The sequence below is a fragment of the Maylandia zebra genome, linkage group LG16 (genome assembly GCF_041146795.1).
Source record: "Maylandia zebra isolate NMK-2024a linkage group LG16, Mzebra_GT3a, whole genome shotgun sequence".
Taxonomy (NCBI): Eukaryota; Metazoa; Chordata; class Actinopteri; order Cichliformes; family Cichlidae; genus Maylandia; species Maylandia zebra.
Window position 1 is genome coordinate 9,546,521 of NC_135182.1, and position 18,078 is coordinate 9,564,598.

The following is an 18,078-nucleotide window of genomic DNA, read 5'->3' on the forward strand; positions in this document are numbered from 1 at the left end:
TTCTGCTGAGCTCAGTGTGTCACCTCTGCTTTTGTATTTGCTGGGATTCCAGCTTATTCTCAGTCTAATCACAGGTGCGTGACTACTTAACTACTGCGCATTTCTAGTCAAATATTCAAGTTTCTGGCAGCTTGCACACATTTAAGAGGACTGAACGGTGCTCCCACTCATGAAGCGGTCTCTGTTGTAGACTGACAGTGGATATGCCGTCCTCCTTTAAAGCTTCTTGTCTCTGACAGGTTTAATTGGAGTTCCAGTGACCAAATACAAATAACATTTCAACTCCTGATCTTTAATCGATTTGATTTAATGCCGTAATGAGGGAACAGGCCTCATGTGGTCATGAAACTGCTTGTCCATCAATTTTCCAATTAATTTCAAGCCTTTGACAAACGGTAACTATGCGTAAAAATGTCTAATTGTTAAACAGGTTATGTAATTCTTTGTAAAATCCCCTCAGTTAAGTCTGCACTTGATTTAATATCCAGTGTAGTGGTATACAGGAGCAAATTCACATGGTGTGAATGCAGTACATCTAAGAAAGTTTGAATACCTCACTCGCAGCTACAAAGACGAAGTCAGGTTATGTTTTCATGCCAGTGCACAGCAATGAGGTCGCTGAATTCAGTCGAGACATGTGACTTAAATCTCAGGCATGACCTAGATTCAGAGGGCTGCCCTTCCCTGTATGCTAATATTCTCTCCACCTATTGTGGAGAACCACATGTTCAAGGAGCATGGGAAGCTTGTGTGCAGAACTTTCTAGTGAAACCCATTCTAATAAAATAAAGAAGAAAAAAAACTGACCTGTGTTTTAGTCCTCTACAGATGGTCTCTACTTTGGCCGTCTGTGGCAGCTTTTTAGGCAGTCAGGACACACAAATATATATGTTTCATCCTACATGAAAAGCATGTTCAGTCCAATTTTCCAGGGGTTTTCATGTTACTCTTAAAAGGTCACATGGTCTCTAATGTGCTGAGTAGGTTTCATAACCACTGAGTCAGTGACACCCATTGAAAGCCTGTTGTATAATTTCTGTGTCATGTTGTGAGAATGAGGTTTTAGGGTCATTTAAGAGCCTCAGATATGGGGAAAGATGCTGATCCATGAAGCTTGTATGGCACAGGCAGCCTTATTTAACTAACTGCTCTCAATCGCTTCTCTCCGACCCAGCAGTGACGACTCGATAAATATCTGTTCGCTTTCAGCATCTGCATTATTTTCATAAGTTTGACATCCAACATTCACTGCTCTGTCTCTGCAGTTTGATATGACAGAGGTTCACTTTACTTCTGTAATCCTGCCATCCGCTCTCCATCACTCCACTCTACCCAGGGGATTTGACTGCCATTAAGAGATGGCTTTTTGATGTGTGTTTTCCATCACGAACGCAGACAGGCACACGCACGCGCATTTGGTGAAGTGGGGTGGATGAAGGGTAAAAACATGCAGCATTTTTTGTTGGGGAACCGTGGCAGGCAGAAGCTTCTGCTCAGCTCACTCAGTGATGCTGTTGAAGGTGCCCTTTGTGGACTGACATGGGATGGACACATGCATGACTATTTGGGCAGTGACGTTTGGTACACATGGATGCAACTTTCTGGAAAGAGCTACAGGTATGTTGCTTTGAATTTCTTGGATTTCCTCTGTGATTTGCTGTAAATTTAGCATCGCTGTAAAGACCGACTGTCTGTGGTTTCCTGCCGTTAACAGATAAAACTATCCAACCACACTAGATCATCTAAAGATCTCCAGCAGCATTTGTATAACTCATAATTGTTCATCATTAAGATCTCTGTTTGTGCCATTTCAGACCTCCGTTAATCCTGGCATGTCCCAGATGAGCGGCTACAGTAATGACTGTCATCATTTTCACTGGTCAGTCTCAATCTCTTCTCTCTTCCACTGTTTCTGGGCTCATTTGACTTAGTTTCTTCTCCTGCTTTCAGAATTGCTGTGGCTCCATCAAAGACTGACCGATCAAACTGCAAGGCAGGGCTGAATTCGAGCTAATGCGAACCAGATCAAGAGTGAAAGCACAGGCGCAGACAATACTTATTGTTGTGGAGCTAATCTCTGATATAAGCTTGTCTTTCTTAATCACATCATCGTTTCAAACGGCCAGTTTAGCCTTCGGGCCACACATCGACGTCACTCAAACATCTAGTCTTTAGTTAAGCAGCAGTGTCCTGCTGTGGATGCAAAATCTTTTTAATATCAAAGATGTATTTATTTATTTTTAATTCATTATATCTTTTTATTTACTGATGATAGTAGACTTTGAAGGATTTGATGAATCAAAAACATCAAAAACTTGCGAAAACAATATTGTTTTCATGTACAGTAATACGGAGAAATAACAAATAAAGGAAATATTATGAAACACACATCATGAAATGTGCTTGTAGTGGGGTACACATATACAGAATTTCCCAGATTGGATAAATAGTATTATATAGTGTATTACTGTTATTGTTCAACAATGATAATTAAAATTTATGTTCAAGGTTAGTCGTTTTGCCTCTTATAATATTTTTAATGATTATGTTGTATCTTAGTCAAGCACTTTTTAAAAACTCCTGTCTGTTGTTTGAATCTGTCACAGTATTTCTGACCAATTTTTGGATGCATAAAAATAATTTCTGTAATTAATAAACCAAAAAAAAAAATTAAATTCATTGTCAACAAACAACAACAGCAACAAAAGGAAAACCTGTAAAGTTTTTTGGGTTTTTTTGTTGATTCCACCTTGGTGGCCTCAGGATCTCGTCTCTACTTTTTGTGGATGACGTGGTTCTGTTGTCCTCAGCAGATTTCGTTCTCTAGCTTGCACTTGAGTGCTTCACAGCTTTGTATAAAACTGCAGGAATGAGAATTAGCAGCTCCATGTCCAAGGCCATGGTTCTCAGTAGAAAAAGGTGAGGTGGCTGACCCAAAGTGGCGGAGCTCAAGTATCTTGGGTCTTGTTCACAAGTGCCAGGACTTGACGGACAGATTGGATCACTGCAGACAGTGCCCTGATCTGTTGTGGTGAAAAAAGTTCAGATCATGAATACAAGTGTTGGAAATGAACTTTCTCTGAATGGTGGTTGAATGGGCTCACAAAAAGGATGAGGTACAGCCATCTGGAAGGGGCTCAAAGTAGAGCTGTTACTCCTCCAAATCAAAAGGAGCCAGTTCAGGTGGTTTGCACATCTAATTAGGATGCCTCCTGGACGAGGCGCTCTGGGCATGTCCTACTGGGTTAGGACACACCTGCAGGACACTGGCCCTCGAGGCCTGGAGTTGGACACCCTTGGTTTAGGCTGTTGCAGTAGAAGAGAATGGATGGATGGTTTGTGGCTGAGCAGTATGACAAGTCAGATAAAACAGCATACATTTATTTTATACTAGAAATACAGTGGGGCAAAAAAGTATTTAGTCAGCCACCGATTGTGCAAGGTCCCCCACCTAAAATGATGACAGAGGTCAGTAATTTGCACCAGAGGTACACTTCAACTGTGAGAGACAGAATGTGAAAAAAAAAAATCCATGAATCCACATGGTAGGATTTGTAAAGAATTTATTCGTAAATCAGGGTGGAAAATAAGTATTTGGTCAATAACAAAAATACAACTCAATACTTTGTAACATAACCTTTGTTGGCAATAACAGAGGTCAAACGTTTACTATAGGTCTTTACCAGGTTTGCACACACAGTAGCTGGTATTTTGGCCCATTCCTCCATGCAGGTCTTCTCGAGAGCAGTGATGTTTTGGGGCTGTCGCCGAGCAACACGGACTTTCAACTCCCGCCACAGATTTTCTATGGGGTTGAGGTCTGGAGACTGGCTAGGCCACTCCAGGACTTTCAAATGCTTCTTACGGAGCCACTCCTTTGTTGCCCGGGCGGTGTGTTTTGGATCATTGTCATGTTGGAAGACCCAGCCTCGTTTCATCTTCAAAGTTCTCACTGATGGAAGGAGGTTTTGGCTCAAAATCTCACGATACATGGCCCCATTCATTCTGTCCTTAACACGGATCAGTCGTCCTGTCCCCTTGGCAGAAAAACAGCCCCATAGCATGATGTTTCCACCCCCATGCTTCACAGTAGGTATGGTGTTCTTGGGATGCAACTCAGTATTCTTCGTCCTCCAAACACGATGAGTTGAGTTTATACCAAAAAGTTCTACTTTGGTTTCATCTGACCACATGACATTCTCCCAATCCTCTGCTGTATCATCCATGTGCTCTCTGGCAAACTTCAGACGGGCCTGGACATGCACTGGCTTCAGCAGCGGAACACGTCTGGCACTGCGGGATTTGATTCCCTGCCGTTGTAGTGTGTTACTGATGGTGACCTTTGTTACTTTGGTCCCAGCTCTCTGCAGGTCATTCACCAGGTCCCCCCGTGTGGTTCTGGGATCTTTGCTCACCGTTCTCATGATCATTTTGACCCCACGGGATGAGATCTTGCGTGGAGCCCCAGATCGAGGGAGATTATCAGTGGTCTTGTATGTCTTCCATTTCCTGATGATTGCTCCCACAGTTGATTTTTTTCACACCAAGCTGCTTGCCTATTGTAGATTCACTCTTCCCAGTCTGGTGCAGGTCTACAATACTTTTCCTGGTGTCCTTCGAAAGCTCTTTGGTCTTGGCCATGGCGGAGTTTGGAGTCTGACTGTTTGAGGCTGTGGACAGGTGTCTTTTATACAGATGATGAGTTCAAACAGGTGCCATTCATACAGGTAACGAGTGGGGGACAGAAAAGCTTCTTACAGAAGACGTTACAGGTCTGTGAGAGCCAGAGATTTTCCTTGTTTGAGGTGACCAAATACTTATTCGTAAATTAGGGTGGAAAATAAATTCTTTACAAATCCTACCATGTGAATTCATGGATTTTTTTTCACATTCTGTCTCTCACAGTTGAAGTGTACCTCTGGTGCAAATTACTGACCTCTGTCATCATTTTAAGTGGGGGAACTTGCACAATCGGTGGCTGACTAAATACTTTTTTGCCCCACTGTAGCTGTCATATTCATGTACCATTCATGGTGTTTACACATTTCAATTTCCAAATGTACTTAGAACACATGATCAAGCATGACTCAATGAATGAACAGTGAAGTGCATGTAAGGTCAGTCATTCCACTGGGCTCCAAGCAAAATCAGATTATCTGCCTTTGAAATGCCTTTAATATCCCGAAGCTCATCCAATTTTGTTTCTTTCATCCAAGAAACACAGCAAAAATCAAACTTCTGTGAAAACTTAGTACACAGTTATTCAGATTGTTGTTTAGACTTGCATGTAAAGTAGTTCTTAAATAGTCCAAAACACAGCAGCTAGGCTGACAATCACACATTAAAGCAAAGTCTAATCTGAGTGAGTGGAACCGGTGGTTTGCACTTAGTCGTAAACTGTTTATTTTACCTTTCATGAAAGTGCATCTTAATTGTAAACTTTGACAGTGGACTCCTGTCTCTTTGAGAATGTTTTTCAGTTAGTTAGAGTGCAGTGGCTGAAGCAAAAACCCGGGTGTGGGAGGAGTTCGGAGAGGCCATGGAAAAAGACTTTCGGACTGCCTCGAAGAGATTCTGGCAAACCATCAGGCGTCTCAGGAGGGGAAAGCGGTGCTCTACCTGCACTGTGTATAGTGCTGGTGGAGCGCTGCTGACGTCGACTGAGAAAATTGTCAGGCGGTGGAAGGAATACTTCGAGGACCTCCTTAATCCCACTGACACGTCTTCCGAGGAGGAAGCAGAGTCTGGGGATGAGGGGAATGACCTGCCAATTTCCGGGGGCGAGGTCACTGAGGCAGTTAAACAACTCCTTGGTGGCAGAGCCCCTGGTGTTGATGAAGTCCGCCCCGAGTTCCTGAAGGCTCTGGACGTTGTAGGGCTGTCCTGGTTGACACGCCTCTGCAATGTTGCGTGGAGATCAGGGGCAGTACCTGTGGACTGGCAGACCGGGGTGGTGGTCCCCATCTTTAAGAAAGGGGACCGGAGGGTGTGTTCCAACTACAGGGGGATCACACTCCTCAGCCTCCCTGGGAAAGTCTATGCCAGGGTGCTGGAAAGGAGAGTTCGTCCGTTAGTCGAACCTCGGATACAGGAGGAACAATGCGGTTTTCGTCGAACACTGGACCAGCTCTTTATCCTCTCGAGGATACTTGAGGGTGCATGGGAGTTTGCCCAACCAGTCTACATGTGTTCTGTGGACTTGGAGAAGGCATTCGACCGTGTCCCTCGGGGTGTCCTGTGGGAGGTGCTGCGGGAGTATGGGGTGTCTGGCCCATTGCTACGGGCCATTCGATCCCTATACAACCGTTGCAAGAGCTTGGTTCGCATTGCCGGCAATAAGTCGGACTCGTTCCCAGTGGGTGATGGGCTCCGCCAGGGCTGCCCTTTGTCTCCGGTTCTGTTCATAATTTTTATGGACAGGATTTCTAGGCGCAGCCAAGTGGCGGAGGGCTTTCGCTTTGGTGGCCTCAGAATCTCGTCTCTGATTTTTGCGGATGATGTGGTTCTGTTGGCTTCATCGGGTGAGGGCCTCCAGCTCGCACTGGAACGGTTCGCAGCTGAGTGTGAAGCAGCGGGAATGAGGATCAGCACCTCCAAATCTGAGGCCATGGTTCTCAGCCGGAAAAGGGTGGAGTGCCCACTCCGGGTCGGGGATGAGTTCCTGCCCCAAGTGGAGGAGTTCAAGTATCTCGGGGTCTTGTTCGCGAGTGATGGGAGAAGGGAGCCGGAGATCGACAGACGGATTGGGGCTGCAGCTGCAGTAATGCAGACGCTGCACCGGTCCGTCATGGTGAAGAGGGAGCTGAGTGTAAAAGCGAAGCTATCAATTTACCAGTCGATCTACGTCCCTACCCTCACCTATGGCCACGAGCTGTGGGTAGTGACCGAAAGAACGAGATCGCGGATACAAGCGGCGGAAATGAGTTTCCTCCGAAGGGTGGCTGGCCTCTCCCTTAGAGATAGGGTGAGAAGTTCGGCCATCCGGGAGGGGCTCAGAGTAGAGCAGCTGCTCCTCCACATCGAAAGGAGCCAGCTGAGGTGGTTCGGGCATCTGACAAGGATGCCCCCTGGGCGCCTCCTGGGTGAGGTGTTCCAGGCATGTCCCACCGGGAGGAGGCCCCGGGGCAGACCCAGGACACGCTGGAGAGATTATATCTCTCGGCTGGCCTGGGAACGCCTTGGTGTTCCCCCGGATAAGCTGGAGGAGGTGGCTGGGGAGAGGGAGGTCTGGGCCTCTTTGATTAGGCTGCTGCCCCCGCGACCCGGCCCCGGATAAAGCAGATGAAGATGGATGGATGGATGGATAGAAGTTGTTTTTCTTAATCATGAAAATAATTCTGTCATCACGCCCTTTGGTTGTCTTCTGTAATGTTTCAGGCCTTTTGGTGCTGCTGAGCTGGTCAGTTTATTCTTTTTTTAAACAATGTATCAGATCATTGATTTAAGACAGTGCAACACTAGACAGAACAGGACGATACAGACACAAGACAGTGCAGTGGAAATGTGCAAAATGCTGAGTATTTTGCAAAAGTAACTTGGTGTCTGTAGTAGAGATGGACCGATCCGATATTACGTATCGGTATCGGTCCGATACTGACCTAAATTACTGGATCGGATATCGGAGAAAAATAAAAAATGTAATCCGATCCATTAAATATCACGAAAGCACCTCAGAAAACTTGCAACACGCCGTAACTCACCTCAGAACGTTAGCACTCGGAGCAGTATGCATCACGTGATAGAGCGGCTGTGGCATGCGGGACCTGTCGGTGGTCTGGATAGCATGTGGAGCTTCGCTAGCAACCCGGCATTTCATCTCCGACAAAGTTATCCCCGAGAGAAGTACAGCAAGTGTGTAAGTCCATCTCTGAATGTTTGTAAAGCATTCCTGCGTTAAGCTTAACAAGCGATATATGGAGTGACTGCCTCTTCTTGCTGCTACTTCAATCATGAAACTGCTTAATGATCAGCTGATCGGCTTTTCTGTCGCGAGTCCGTCTCTCTTGTTTGTTTTTGGCCCACTTTGCACCAGAAAGAGGAAACCAGCGGCTGAACAACAGCAGCACGTTTAAGCTTGATCAGCTGTTGTTAGAATTTATTTATTATTACTTTCTACTCCAGGATCTTTTTCTACGTAGCTGACGTAACTGTGCAGGGGCGGATCTAGCAAAGTTTAGCCAGGGGGGCCGATAGGGCATTAACAGGGAAAAGGGGGCACAAAGACATACTTTTCTTTCTTATTCTCATTTAAAATGTCGAGCTTTTAATAAATAATTATCCAAATCTTACACCCAAAGTTTTAATTTGATGTAAAATGAATAGAAGTCAATTACTGTATATAGTAACTATTAAGTCTAATATATATACCCTAGTAAGCTATAGTACTTTTTCCTTTGGGAAGGTACCATCTGTGCAGTCTGCAATTTTGTTGAAGAAAGATGTTGAATCTATTTAATATTTCTTGAAAAATAATTGATTTCTGTGCATTTTTTTTCACACTGCATCAAATTAAGGTTGATTACGTCGATTAAGCATCATGAGGTGGAGCGTGAGGGGTGGTTCCCTATTTTTTATTTATTTATTTTTGTTGTTGCTGGGAGTTGGAACCCTATTAGTTAGGTTGCTTAATATTTACGCTAAGTACTCTTTAAAATACCAGAATAGGAAGGATGGTGTAGGTCTAAGTTTATTAGATTGATCAGTATTGCTGAACTATGAAATTTTTTTTTTTTTTTGCATACCGGTTTTTTGCATACACTCTTTCACCACATGTGTATAACAGAATAGCTTTAGTGTAGTTGTTGTTTTAAACTTGAGTATGAACTTATACAAAATGCAGCAAGATATTTAAAAAAAAAACAGTTTTGTTGATTAAAAAACACTATATCGGATTCATATCGGTATCGGCAGATATCCAAATTTATGATATCGGTATCGGTATCGGACATAAAAAAGTGGTATTGTGCCATCTCTAGTCTGTAGGTGTGTGTGTGTATGAGTGTGAGATACTGCAGATAAGTGCTTGGTAGTGACATGTATGAAGGTGTGCACGTGTGTCAGTCCAGTCAGAGTGTTCAGGAGTCTGACGGCTTGGAGTAAGAAACTGTTCTGTAGTCTGGTAGTGAGGCCCGGATGCTCCGGTACCTCTTTCCAGAAGGCAGCACGGTGAAGAGTGTGTGTGAGCGGTGTGTGGGGTCCTCCACAATGCTGGTGGCTTTGCGGATGGAGCGGGTGCTATCAGTGTCCGTGATGGAGGGAAGAGGGGAGAGACAGGTTGTTGACTCTACACCAGTCAGTAATGATGGCCTCCCTAACTTTTATCAACATCTCTTTTGGCCTGATATTTAAAATTACAACGAAAAGCTATAAAATAAAATAACTTCAGATATTATGTCTGCTTCATTTGTCATGATACAGTTTCACCTGACCACGAAACTGCTTGTTAGGCAATTTTCCAGTCAATTTTTGACTGGAAATAGGGGATGCAATTCCAAAACAATTCATGGAAAAGTTTTGTAAAACCCTTTCAGTTAAAGTTGAAGGTTTGCAACCATTCATGTGTTGATTGTGATGGTGTATAATGACAAAACTACAAAAAGTTGCTCCAACAAGTTATGAGCCCAACTCCTTTTGTTACATTGTGCAACTGATGGGTTTTTTTTAAATGGGCAGGAGTGTGAAAGGTTTTCTGTCTTGATATAGAGAAACTGAAGCATTATATAATAATAATTAGAATAGTGCTTGATATAAGGGGATGTGGTAAAGCCCTGTAGTTTGAAAAGGGTCATACTACAGAAAGGTGCGTCGTCAGGGTGATGAAAATCTGCTGCTAAAACTTCTTTCACAACTCTAAACTAGATTATATTGCAACAAGTAGAGCTTATTGTCCTTTATTTATTTTTTTATTTGTTTCATTACATTTTTTTATGTGATTTTTTAAATTCATTGACTACATTTAAAAAACAGTTATGAAAAACACTGCAGCCTAAATATTTAGTTAAAGACTAAGAGTAGACAAATGAAATAAAGAAACAACATGGTATAAATTTATACAATGTATATATTTGTGTCACTTTTAATTTCAAATCATCCGATGACCTGATTAATAAAAAAAGAAAATATTGTTAATAGTACATAAGATGACATCATAGACAACAATATTAACACCAGTTGACTTTTTGGTGGCTCATTTAGTATGCATTAGCTCACATTTCTTACTTAGTGCACTTGTTTAGTTAGAATTAGGCCTCCAACACTCTTTCACCACATGTGTAGACCAAGCTTTTCAATTCCTGTAAAAATACTGAAAGTACCACCACACTCTGAAATAACACCCATCCTGTCCTCCTTTCAGTCTCTGTGCTTTGCCTGCTGCCTCAGGAGGTGCTGGCACGGTGGGCTTGTGTTCGCGCCTGCCCACCATCCTGCACCTGCACGCAGGAGAAGAGCTGCAGCGTGCTCTGCGACCGCTCCGGCCTGGCTGAGCTGCCCAAAGAGTTTCCGTGTGAGGCCTCCGCCATCAACCTGGACAAAAACAGGCTCAAGTTCTTGTCAGAAAGGGCCTTTGGTACTCTGCCCTCCCTCAAGTCTCTCTCTCTGGACCACAACAACATCTCCTTCATTACCCCAGGAGCCTTTAAGGTTTGCTGAATGTTCTGCTGAAGGATTTTGTAACCAAAAATACAAACACGTAACAAACAGGTATATATATATATATATATATATATATATATATATACATATATATATATATATATATATATATATATATATATATATATATATATATATATATAACTGCCTGAATGATCATGTGAGGAAACCCATTAACATGCAGAAATACAAAAAAAATCTACAATTTCAAGCACTACTGTATCTTTACTAGATTTACTAGAAATTCATTTTTATATTTTTAGAGTTTTCATACTTGACTAACAGTTTCTGTCACGCAGGGCCTCTCGAACTTGGTGGAGCTGAAAATGGCGCACAACGAGTACATCAGCTACCTTCACACACGAACTTTCACAGGGGTGAAGAAGCTGGTGCGCCTCGACTTGTCCGACTGTAACCTGTTCAGCATCCCTGATCGTATCTTTATAGAGCAAACGGCACTGAAGGAGCTGCTCTGTTTCCAAAACAACTTCAGGAGGATCCCGGGGGCCATCAGAGGCATGGAAAACCTGACTCACATCTATCTGGAGAGAAACAAGATAGAGGCAGTGGCCTACAACTCCCTGCTGGGCCTGGGTAGCCTCAAGTAAGCCACAGGCCCCAAGCTCATGCATGAACTCACATAGCTACAACCAGGCATTCATTTATTGACTGAGGTTTTGCATAAACTATTAAAGCAGACCTGCTATGCTTATTTCCAGCTACAGATTTTTATTCCACAGTCACAGTTCAAAATACTGCTTATTTATCTCATGCAGGGTCTCATTGCACGCTCAGTTCATCTTCTGTTTGAACTAAGCATTCAGCCGTTCAAAGTTTGTGTATTCATCCTTAGTTCATGCACTGCTCCCATCCTGTTTTCAGAGATTTTACAGATGACATGGAACAAAGTTATTTTGTGCAGGTGTGGTTCCTGGTGTGAGTCTGCAGTGCCTAAGGTAGCATGTGCGATTTTCTGTGCTGAAACAAAAGCATGACAAACTGAATATTGGTAGCAAAGAAAGGCTGTCTAAATCTAACACAGCCACTGATCTTCTCTTATTGTGTAAACCAGTTCATTCTTTCAAACATCTTTATCTCTCTCAGGTACCTGAACCTCCAGGAGAACCGCATCAACGTGATCCATGAGCAGGCCTTCCAGGACCTTACACGGCTGGAGAACCTTTACCTCAATGACAACTTGCTGTCTGATTTGCCCAAGCTCGCCTTCAAAGGCCTCAGCCGGCTCAAGATGCTCAACCTCGGGGGTAACCAGTTGACCAACCTGTCCAAGACCTGGTTCAGTGACCAGGTGGAGCTGGAGGTCCTGTACCTAGACAGGAACCAGCTGCTATACATCGAGGAGGGCACTTTTGAGAACCTGACCAGCCTAATCACGCTCCACCTGAACAGCAACAATCTTACCACCCTTCCCTTCCCTGTTTTCCAGCCCATCTACTTCCTGGGCCGGCTTTACCTCTTCAGAAACCCCTGGGAGTGCGACTGCTCCCTTGAGTGGCTGAAGGAGTGGATGGAAAACTACAAGCTGGTGCGGGACATCCCCTGCGCTTCACCTTCCTCTGTGGCCGGACTGGACCTCGGTGAGGTGGTCTTCGCCAAGGTGAACGGCACATGTGTGGACCCCGCCGACCTCAACCTAACTACGGCCTCCTCGGAGATCACCTCCACCACAGAGAACCGCTTCAAAAGCCTCATTTTCACACTGATCCACCCGGAGTTCGGGGATCAGATGGGGAATGGCACAGAGAGCCTCCGCAACGGGACCCTGATTGAGAGCGAGGATGGGCAGCTCTCTGCAGGGGTCACAGGTCAACGGGCCTGGCCAAGCGAGTCTCTTTTTTGCTTCATTGTGATGTGGCTCAGCTTGGGTTTGATTGGCCAGTCAGATCTATTTTTCTCTCTGTACTGCACGTGAGAACAGTGGAGATGAGATCTGCTCCATGACCCACATGAGGAACATGGGAAGCTTTTTAAAAAAAAATGCTCCCGAGATAAAAGATGGTTTTATTTACTCATGCGAATATAAAAGGGTTGCTATTCATGTTTGCGTGTGTTAATGCTCTGATGTAGGATTTTGGGATTGTTTCCCTGGTAAAATGCAAACAGGGGAAACTGAATATTTTCAGGTAAGAAGGACTGGATGTGGTTTACCATACTGGTTATAGATTAAAGATTTATATATACTACTTCATATGTGATCATGCTCCTCCTCGTTCATATACAAATCTGTACAGCGGCAGGATTCATCTGTGCAATTGCAGTGGCAATGAAACTCAAACTGTGTAAGCTAACATCTAGTTTTTTTGTTGCATAAGTCGTCATTTTAATTATGATGTAATATTCATAGCGTTACATAGTCCGACTATTTTGTTTTTGTATTTTCATTCACAATGTTAAAGGAGATGAGAGCTCCTGTAGTTATCTCCTAAACACACGTCCGCTCTTTTTTGTGTGTAGGCTCTGCAGCTTTTCCACAAATGCATTAATCTTCTTACCGCATGCAGCTCGGTGTCGTCGCTGCTTGTGTGTGCTATAAAGTAACACAGACGGACTTTATCTTTGCCTCTAGTGCATGGGTATAATCTCTCTCTATACAGGGACTGTGGTGAGTCATTGCCATATATTGTGGATGGAGGCGGGGGCAGTGTCAAAGCATGTTTAATGCATATGTACACACTTACACTGTTGTGCTTTGTGTGGCTGACATACCATAACACAGGCGACTGCTTTCTTTCTACCCCGGTGAGTGTGAGTAGTTTGGTCAGACAGCCTGTGGTGCAGTTCAGTTTTGTTATTAGACACAATGCTCTGTCAAAATCTATTTTTCTAAATAAAATAAATAATTAAGCTTTCAATGTGCTGGTTCAGTGACTCCTTTCAGCATCAGTCGAGGGGTTGACCCGTTTCACTTAATCCGCCCAGTGGCCTCTTTGGCTCGTTAATGTGGGATTATGCTGGGACTAAGACAAGCGAGGAGGCTGATGTCGCACCTCGTCCCTCTCGCACTCAACATTTTCTTTTGCTCGTCCAATTCCAGGTCACAGGGGAGCAGGAGGAGTCTGTCCCAGCTGTCATGGGAACGGGAGGAGAGGCACACCCTGGACAGATCGCCAGTCTGTCGCAGGGCTGCAAAGGTTCATATCTGAACAAATTTCTAATGTGATAACAGCTATGACAGACTTGCATTAATTAATATAACATCATCTTTAGTCAGTGGAATTTCCAGGCACCTTTCCAAGAATTTATGATTACATGTTAAACCTTTCTAGGAAATGAACTGGAAACAACAGAAACTGTGATCAAGGGGAAAATCCTTCTGCTTTGAAGATTAGAAACATTATTGCATGTCTCATGGACATATCATGTAACATATGTGATGTAGTAGCAGGATTGTTCAGTACAGCACACATAACAATCATAGCAAATAGAATAGTACATTTAGAGATTAAATTTACTTCTCAACATATAACATGTTGGAATTATCTTAACAACTTTTACTGCACCATAATGCACTGAGTGTTGTTACTTACTGATGCTTTGAATATTTTACTACCTGTGGTCATATTTGTGCATGGTGGCAGGGCTATGCTTGTTTAGCTCTCTGAGGTCTAAGTCATCATAGGTGCCAACGTTCTCCTAACCCTGTATTTTGGAGAAGGGCACGTGTTTGCCAATTAGAATGATTAATTTGCTCATTTTCCGATCGCCAAGACTTAGAAAACAGTTTAATACAAACTGTAGTGACATAGGGTTGTAGATGTCACTGATGATGTCTCAGACCACAGGATTAAGTACATCTTCTAGTTCAACTGTATTATTATTCAAAATCAACAAAGCAGCCCAGGTCTTGAAGATAAACAGCAGTCATCTGGGAATTATGCACTCAGACTGTCATGTCTAAAGCTTTAACCCTCTGTTGCCATACAGCATTCAGCTTTAATCTAATCCTAAGGAAACAGAATATATATATATTTTCTTTTTATTAAAATATTCTCCAAAGTCATGGCAATCACAAACTAACTGACACAAAAAAGACAGTTTTGGCCTTCTTTAAAGTACAGTTTGTCACCCATGATGACTCAGACCTCAGCAAGTTAAAGGGAAGCCTGGTGGAGCTGCAGCCTATCAATCAAAATGCTCTATTAGGATATAATAACTGGGATTGTCAATGAAAAGTCAGGACTCTTGCAATCACATAATGACTATATACTATGTTAGTGCATTACCAACAGTCTGATAGATAGTGTTAGAGACTAGCTTACCAACGAAATGAGCATTTAGCAGCTAAAGCAGCAGCTAGTTCCCTCAGGAGTTGGTGGAGCCCAAAAACACACTGACTTTGTAAAGGTGGCAATGATACACAACAAATGGAGACCTCATTTCTAATTCACCACTACAGTGTCCTGACTTGAAATCTCAGTTGTAGCACTTTCTTTTGCTTTTCTTTTAATTTCAGCTATAGCCAGTTAGCTTTGTTGTATTTTGTTTTTCACAGACACAGATAGTTGCTAATCAGTGCAACTCATCAAAACTGAAAGCCAAACTCACAGGTCTGTTAGTAACCACATAACCATATAACTATATTAAAATAATCCCTTATGGTACATACGGGTATAAGATCAAGTTCAGTGACTCCAGTTAGAAAATGTGAAGCCCAATGAATAGCTATTGTTTACACTTGCACATGTGTGTCAGCTGGTAATTTAAATATGAAGGTCTATGGAGATGTCGGTGATGGCTCACTCTTAAAGTTGGCCTGAAGTGGTGAACAAAGTTTGCCATCTCTCACTCAGAGAACCAAGGTTATAGCGGTATATTCTGTAAATGCTGAATATATAAGCAACAATTTGCCACAAAGTTGTATCACCTTAAATGGGAAACTTTTCCCCTAGCAATACATCCATCTAAAATATTTTCATGTGAGTTTTCTTGCATTTAATAAAATCAGATGACACTTGCCCTGTGGTGATTAAAGTGCCAAAAAAAAGCTACATCAAAACTTCTGCATGAAGTGAATGTTAATATTTTATTTCTCTGTGTCAGACTCAACAAATCTTCACGTTCTTCACTGTTGATCCAAGCTGGATCTCTGCCTCCACCTCAGTGATAAAAGTGTGTGAGAGGATCGTGGTCATTGTACATTTTCCCGACTCCCAGGGCTGTTCTCTATAAATCAGTGTGGGGCTTTCAGAGAAGGTGAAGAAGCCAGATTTTAAAAATCAATTATTTTTCTTCTTCTTGCTTAGGTAACACATCAACTGTGAGATATTTAACATCCATACCTGATAAAAAATGAATAAAAAAAAGAAAACCAACCACAGCTGTCCTGTCAACTGCTCCTTGTTTTTCTTTCCCCTGACGTTAATGCTATGGGATTATTCAACAGCAAACCACAGGTTTCAGCTCTGGAGGACTCTAATCGCTCACTTGCATTGATTGAAATCACCAAATGCAGTGTTTCAACAGAGAGGTCAGCTTAATGCACATTCACCCGAGGTATATAAGCCTCAGGAATGTATGACATGCTGGACTCCATTTATTATGCGTGACTTTAACTAAAAGTCTGGCTTTTCTTTCTGGTGGAACGATGCATGCACATACACACATAAATACATGATTAACTTCATCTTCATATGTGCCACAAGGTGAAGAGTAACAAGGTCATTTGCATTTGAAACATTTAAATTAGCCAGTTGTTTGATATGAAAAATATATTGGGAAATGCAATAGATAACACGTTTTTCTCTCTGCAGTGCAGCGTGAATGCATGCTGTGTGAAACAACACAGCTTCCTGTTGCTGTTTCCTCCTCCATTCCCTACTTATGCTGCTGAATGAAGGCCAGAAGGTGGTTTTGCAGAACATTACAATGATGTGTAACCTTTTCACACTGGCCTTAACCACCAAAATCTAATGAGTTAAGAAGAGGCTTTTGGGGCCATATCCATCAAGGTATTCCTGAGTTTGCCAGTATGAAACTTGGATAGATGGACGTGTGTGTGTGTGTGTAATGACCCTATCTGGCCTCAATAATCCATGCCCGTTATATTTTTTTTATCCACTGTGGTCTGCCTCATCTGCCCTTGCTGCTGGTACCGCCTCTCTGCTTTATGTGTACACGTTTTCCCGGTCTGACCTCACCATAACCAGGCTGATCCAACGAATGCACACCTGCAGGAACTAAAGGATCTCCTGCTAATGTTCTGAGGCGCACGTTGAGACTCTGATGGAAGAGAACGGCTCTGGCAGAACAAGGTGACCTCTATAATTAGGCAGATGATTTGAGCAAGATTTGAGCATTTTTAGTTCAAATGTAGTTGCGAAACCAGGATTAGACAAAAGTCTTAAAACTAAAGCAGATTTGTCCATAGAGCTTTAGATGGGAACCACTGCACTAAACGACCTAAAATCATAGTAAATAATTGCAGCTGGCTTCACTTTGAGCTACTTCAAAACGTAGTAAATGTGAATTAAAAATCTAGTATTGCAGTAAAGTGTAGTATGAACCTTTTGATTTTATGCTGCAATAAAACTAACATGTGATCAGCCCAGAAAGCACCCGCCTGGATTCATTGGTTTGGATCGAGCTGCAGTTACTCACAGGCAGTGCTGAAGCTGGAGGGATGTGCACAAAGCATTTCTTACAGGAAACCAACTTTAATGTGGTCCTTTGGACTATTTACTGTGTAAATAAGATGGACGTATGTTCCCAGTCTGAAAATCTGCTCGTAGCTCAAAAACACACACTTGTACTAAACAGACAGGGATCTGGGAATAATGAAACAATACTGTTTTACCTCAGAAGCAGGCGGCTCTCTGAAACGATTTCTCTGTTCCCAACGCTGTTAACAAGAGTTCAAACTGCGTCACTGACATCCTGAAATATGTATGAAAGCGGTCATGACACAGCTTTAGCTCCAGAATCAACCTCAAAATTCTCCCTGCTGGTGTCTTGTGGTGAGAACTGGATGAAGCTCACTTGTCCCTGAACAAGAAAGGGCCTTCCCTTTCTTGTTCAGGGACACCAGGACCTTGATGTTGACTGATTTTTTTTTTTTTCCACACTGAAACATACGTTTGGATGCAAAAACTTCTTAATTTTCTGTCGTTTTTACACACTTGGTGTGTAATGGCAGTTAGCCCATCCCTTTTTTAACCTCCTAGGACCTGGCGTCCACATATGTGGACATCACATTTTGGGTTGTCTAGACCAAAACACTAAATTTTGCTCTACAAGGGCCTGATATCCACTTATGAAGAAATTATGCTGCCACTGTTCTAATGAAATTTAAGATGAAAGTCCTCATATGTGGATCTAATTTTTGTCATAAACAAAAACCAGGTAAAAAAAAAAAAATCTGGTTAATTCTTTGTTTCCACATTCATTAAAAATGCATGCCATGGGAGA

General features: G+C 42.7%; 1 protein-coding gene across 1 annotated transcript; it reads left to right on the top strand.

The window, feature by feature from the left end:
* The first annotated feature begins 1,123 nt into the window (after positions 1-1,123).
* nyx (nyctalopin) lies at positions 1,124-13,526 on the top strand. Its single transcript, XM_004566274.5, has 5 exons — positions 1,124-1,617; positions 1,815-1,879; positions 10,355-10,641; positions 10,953-11,257; positions 11,758-13,526. The coding sequence occupies exons 2-5, from the start codon at positions 1,858-1,860 to the stop codon at positions 12,584-12,586; spliced, it is 1,443 nt and encodes a 480-aa protein (XP_004566331.1). The 5' UTR covers positions 1,124-1,617; positions 1,815-1,857; the 3' UTR covers positions 12,587-13,526.
* The last annotated feature ends 4,552 nt before the right edge of the window (positions 13,527-18,078 follow it).

What these genes read in the sequence shown, in the direction of transcription:
- nyx (XM_004566274.5), top strand. Translation starts at nt 1,858, where the DNA reads ATGACTGTCATCATTTTCACTG. An exon ending in GACTGTCATCATTTTCACTG is followed by an intron (nt 1,880 to 10,354) that starts GTCAGTCTCAAT and finishes TCCTCCTTTCAG; the next exon opens with TCTCTGTGCTTTGCCTGCTG. An exon ending in TTACCCCAGGAGCCTTTAAG is followed by an intron (nt 10,642 to 10,952) that starts GTTTGCTGAATG and finishes TCTGTCACGCAG; the next exon opens with GGCCTCTCGAACTTGGTGGA.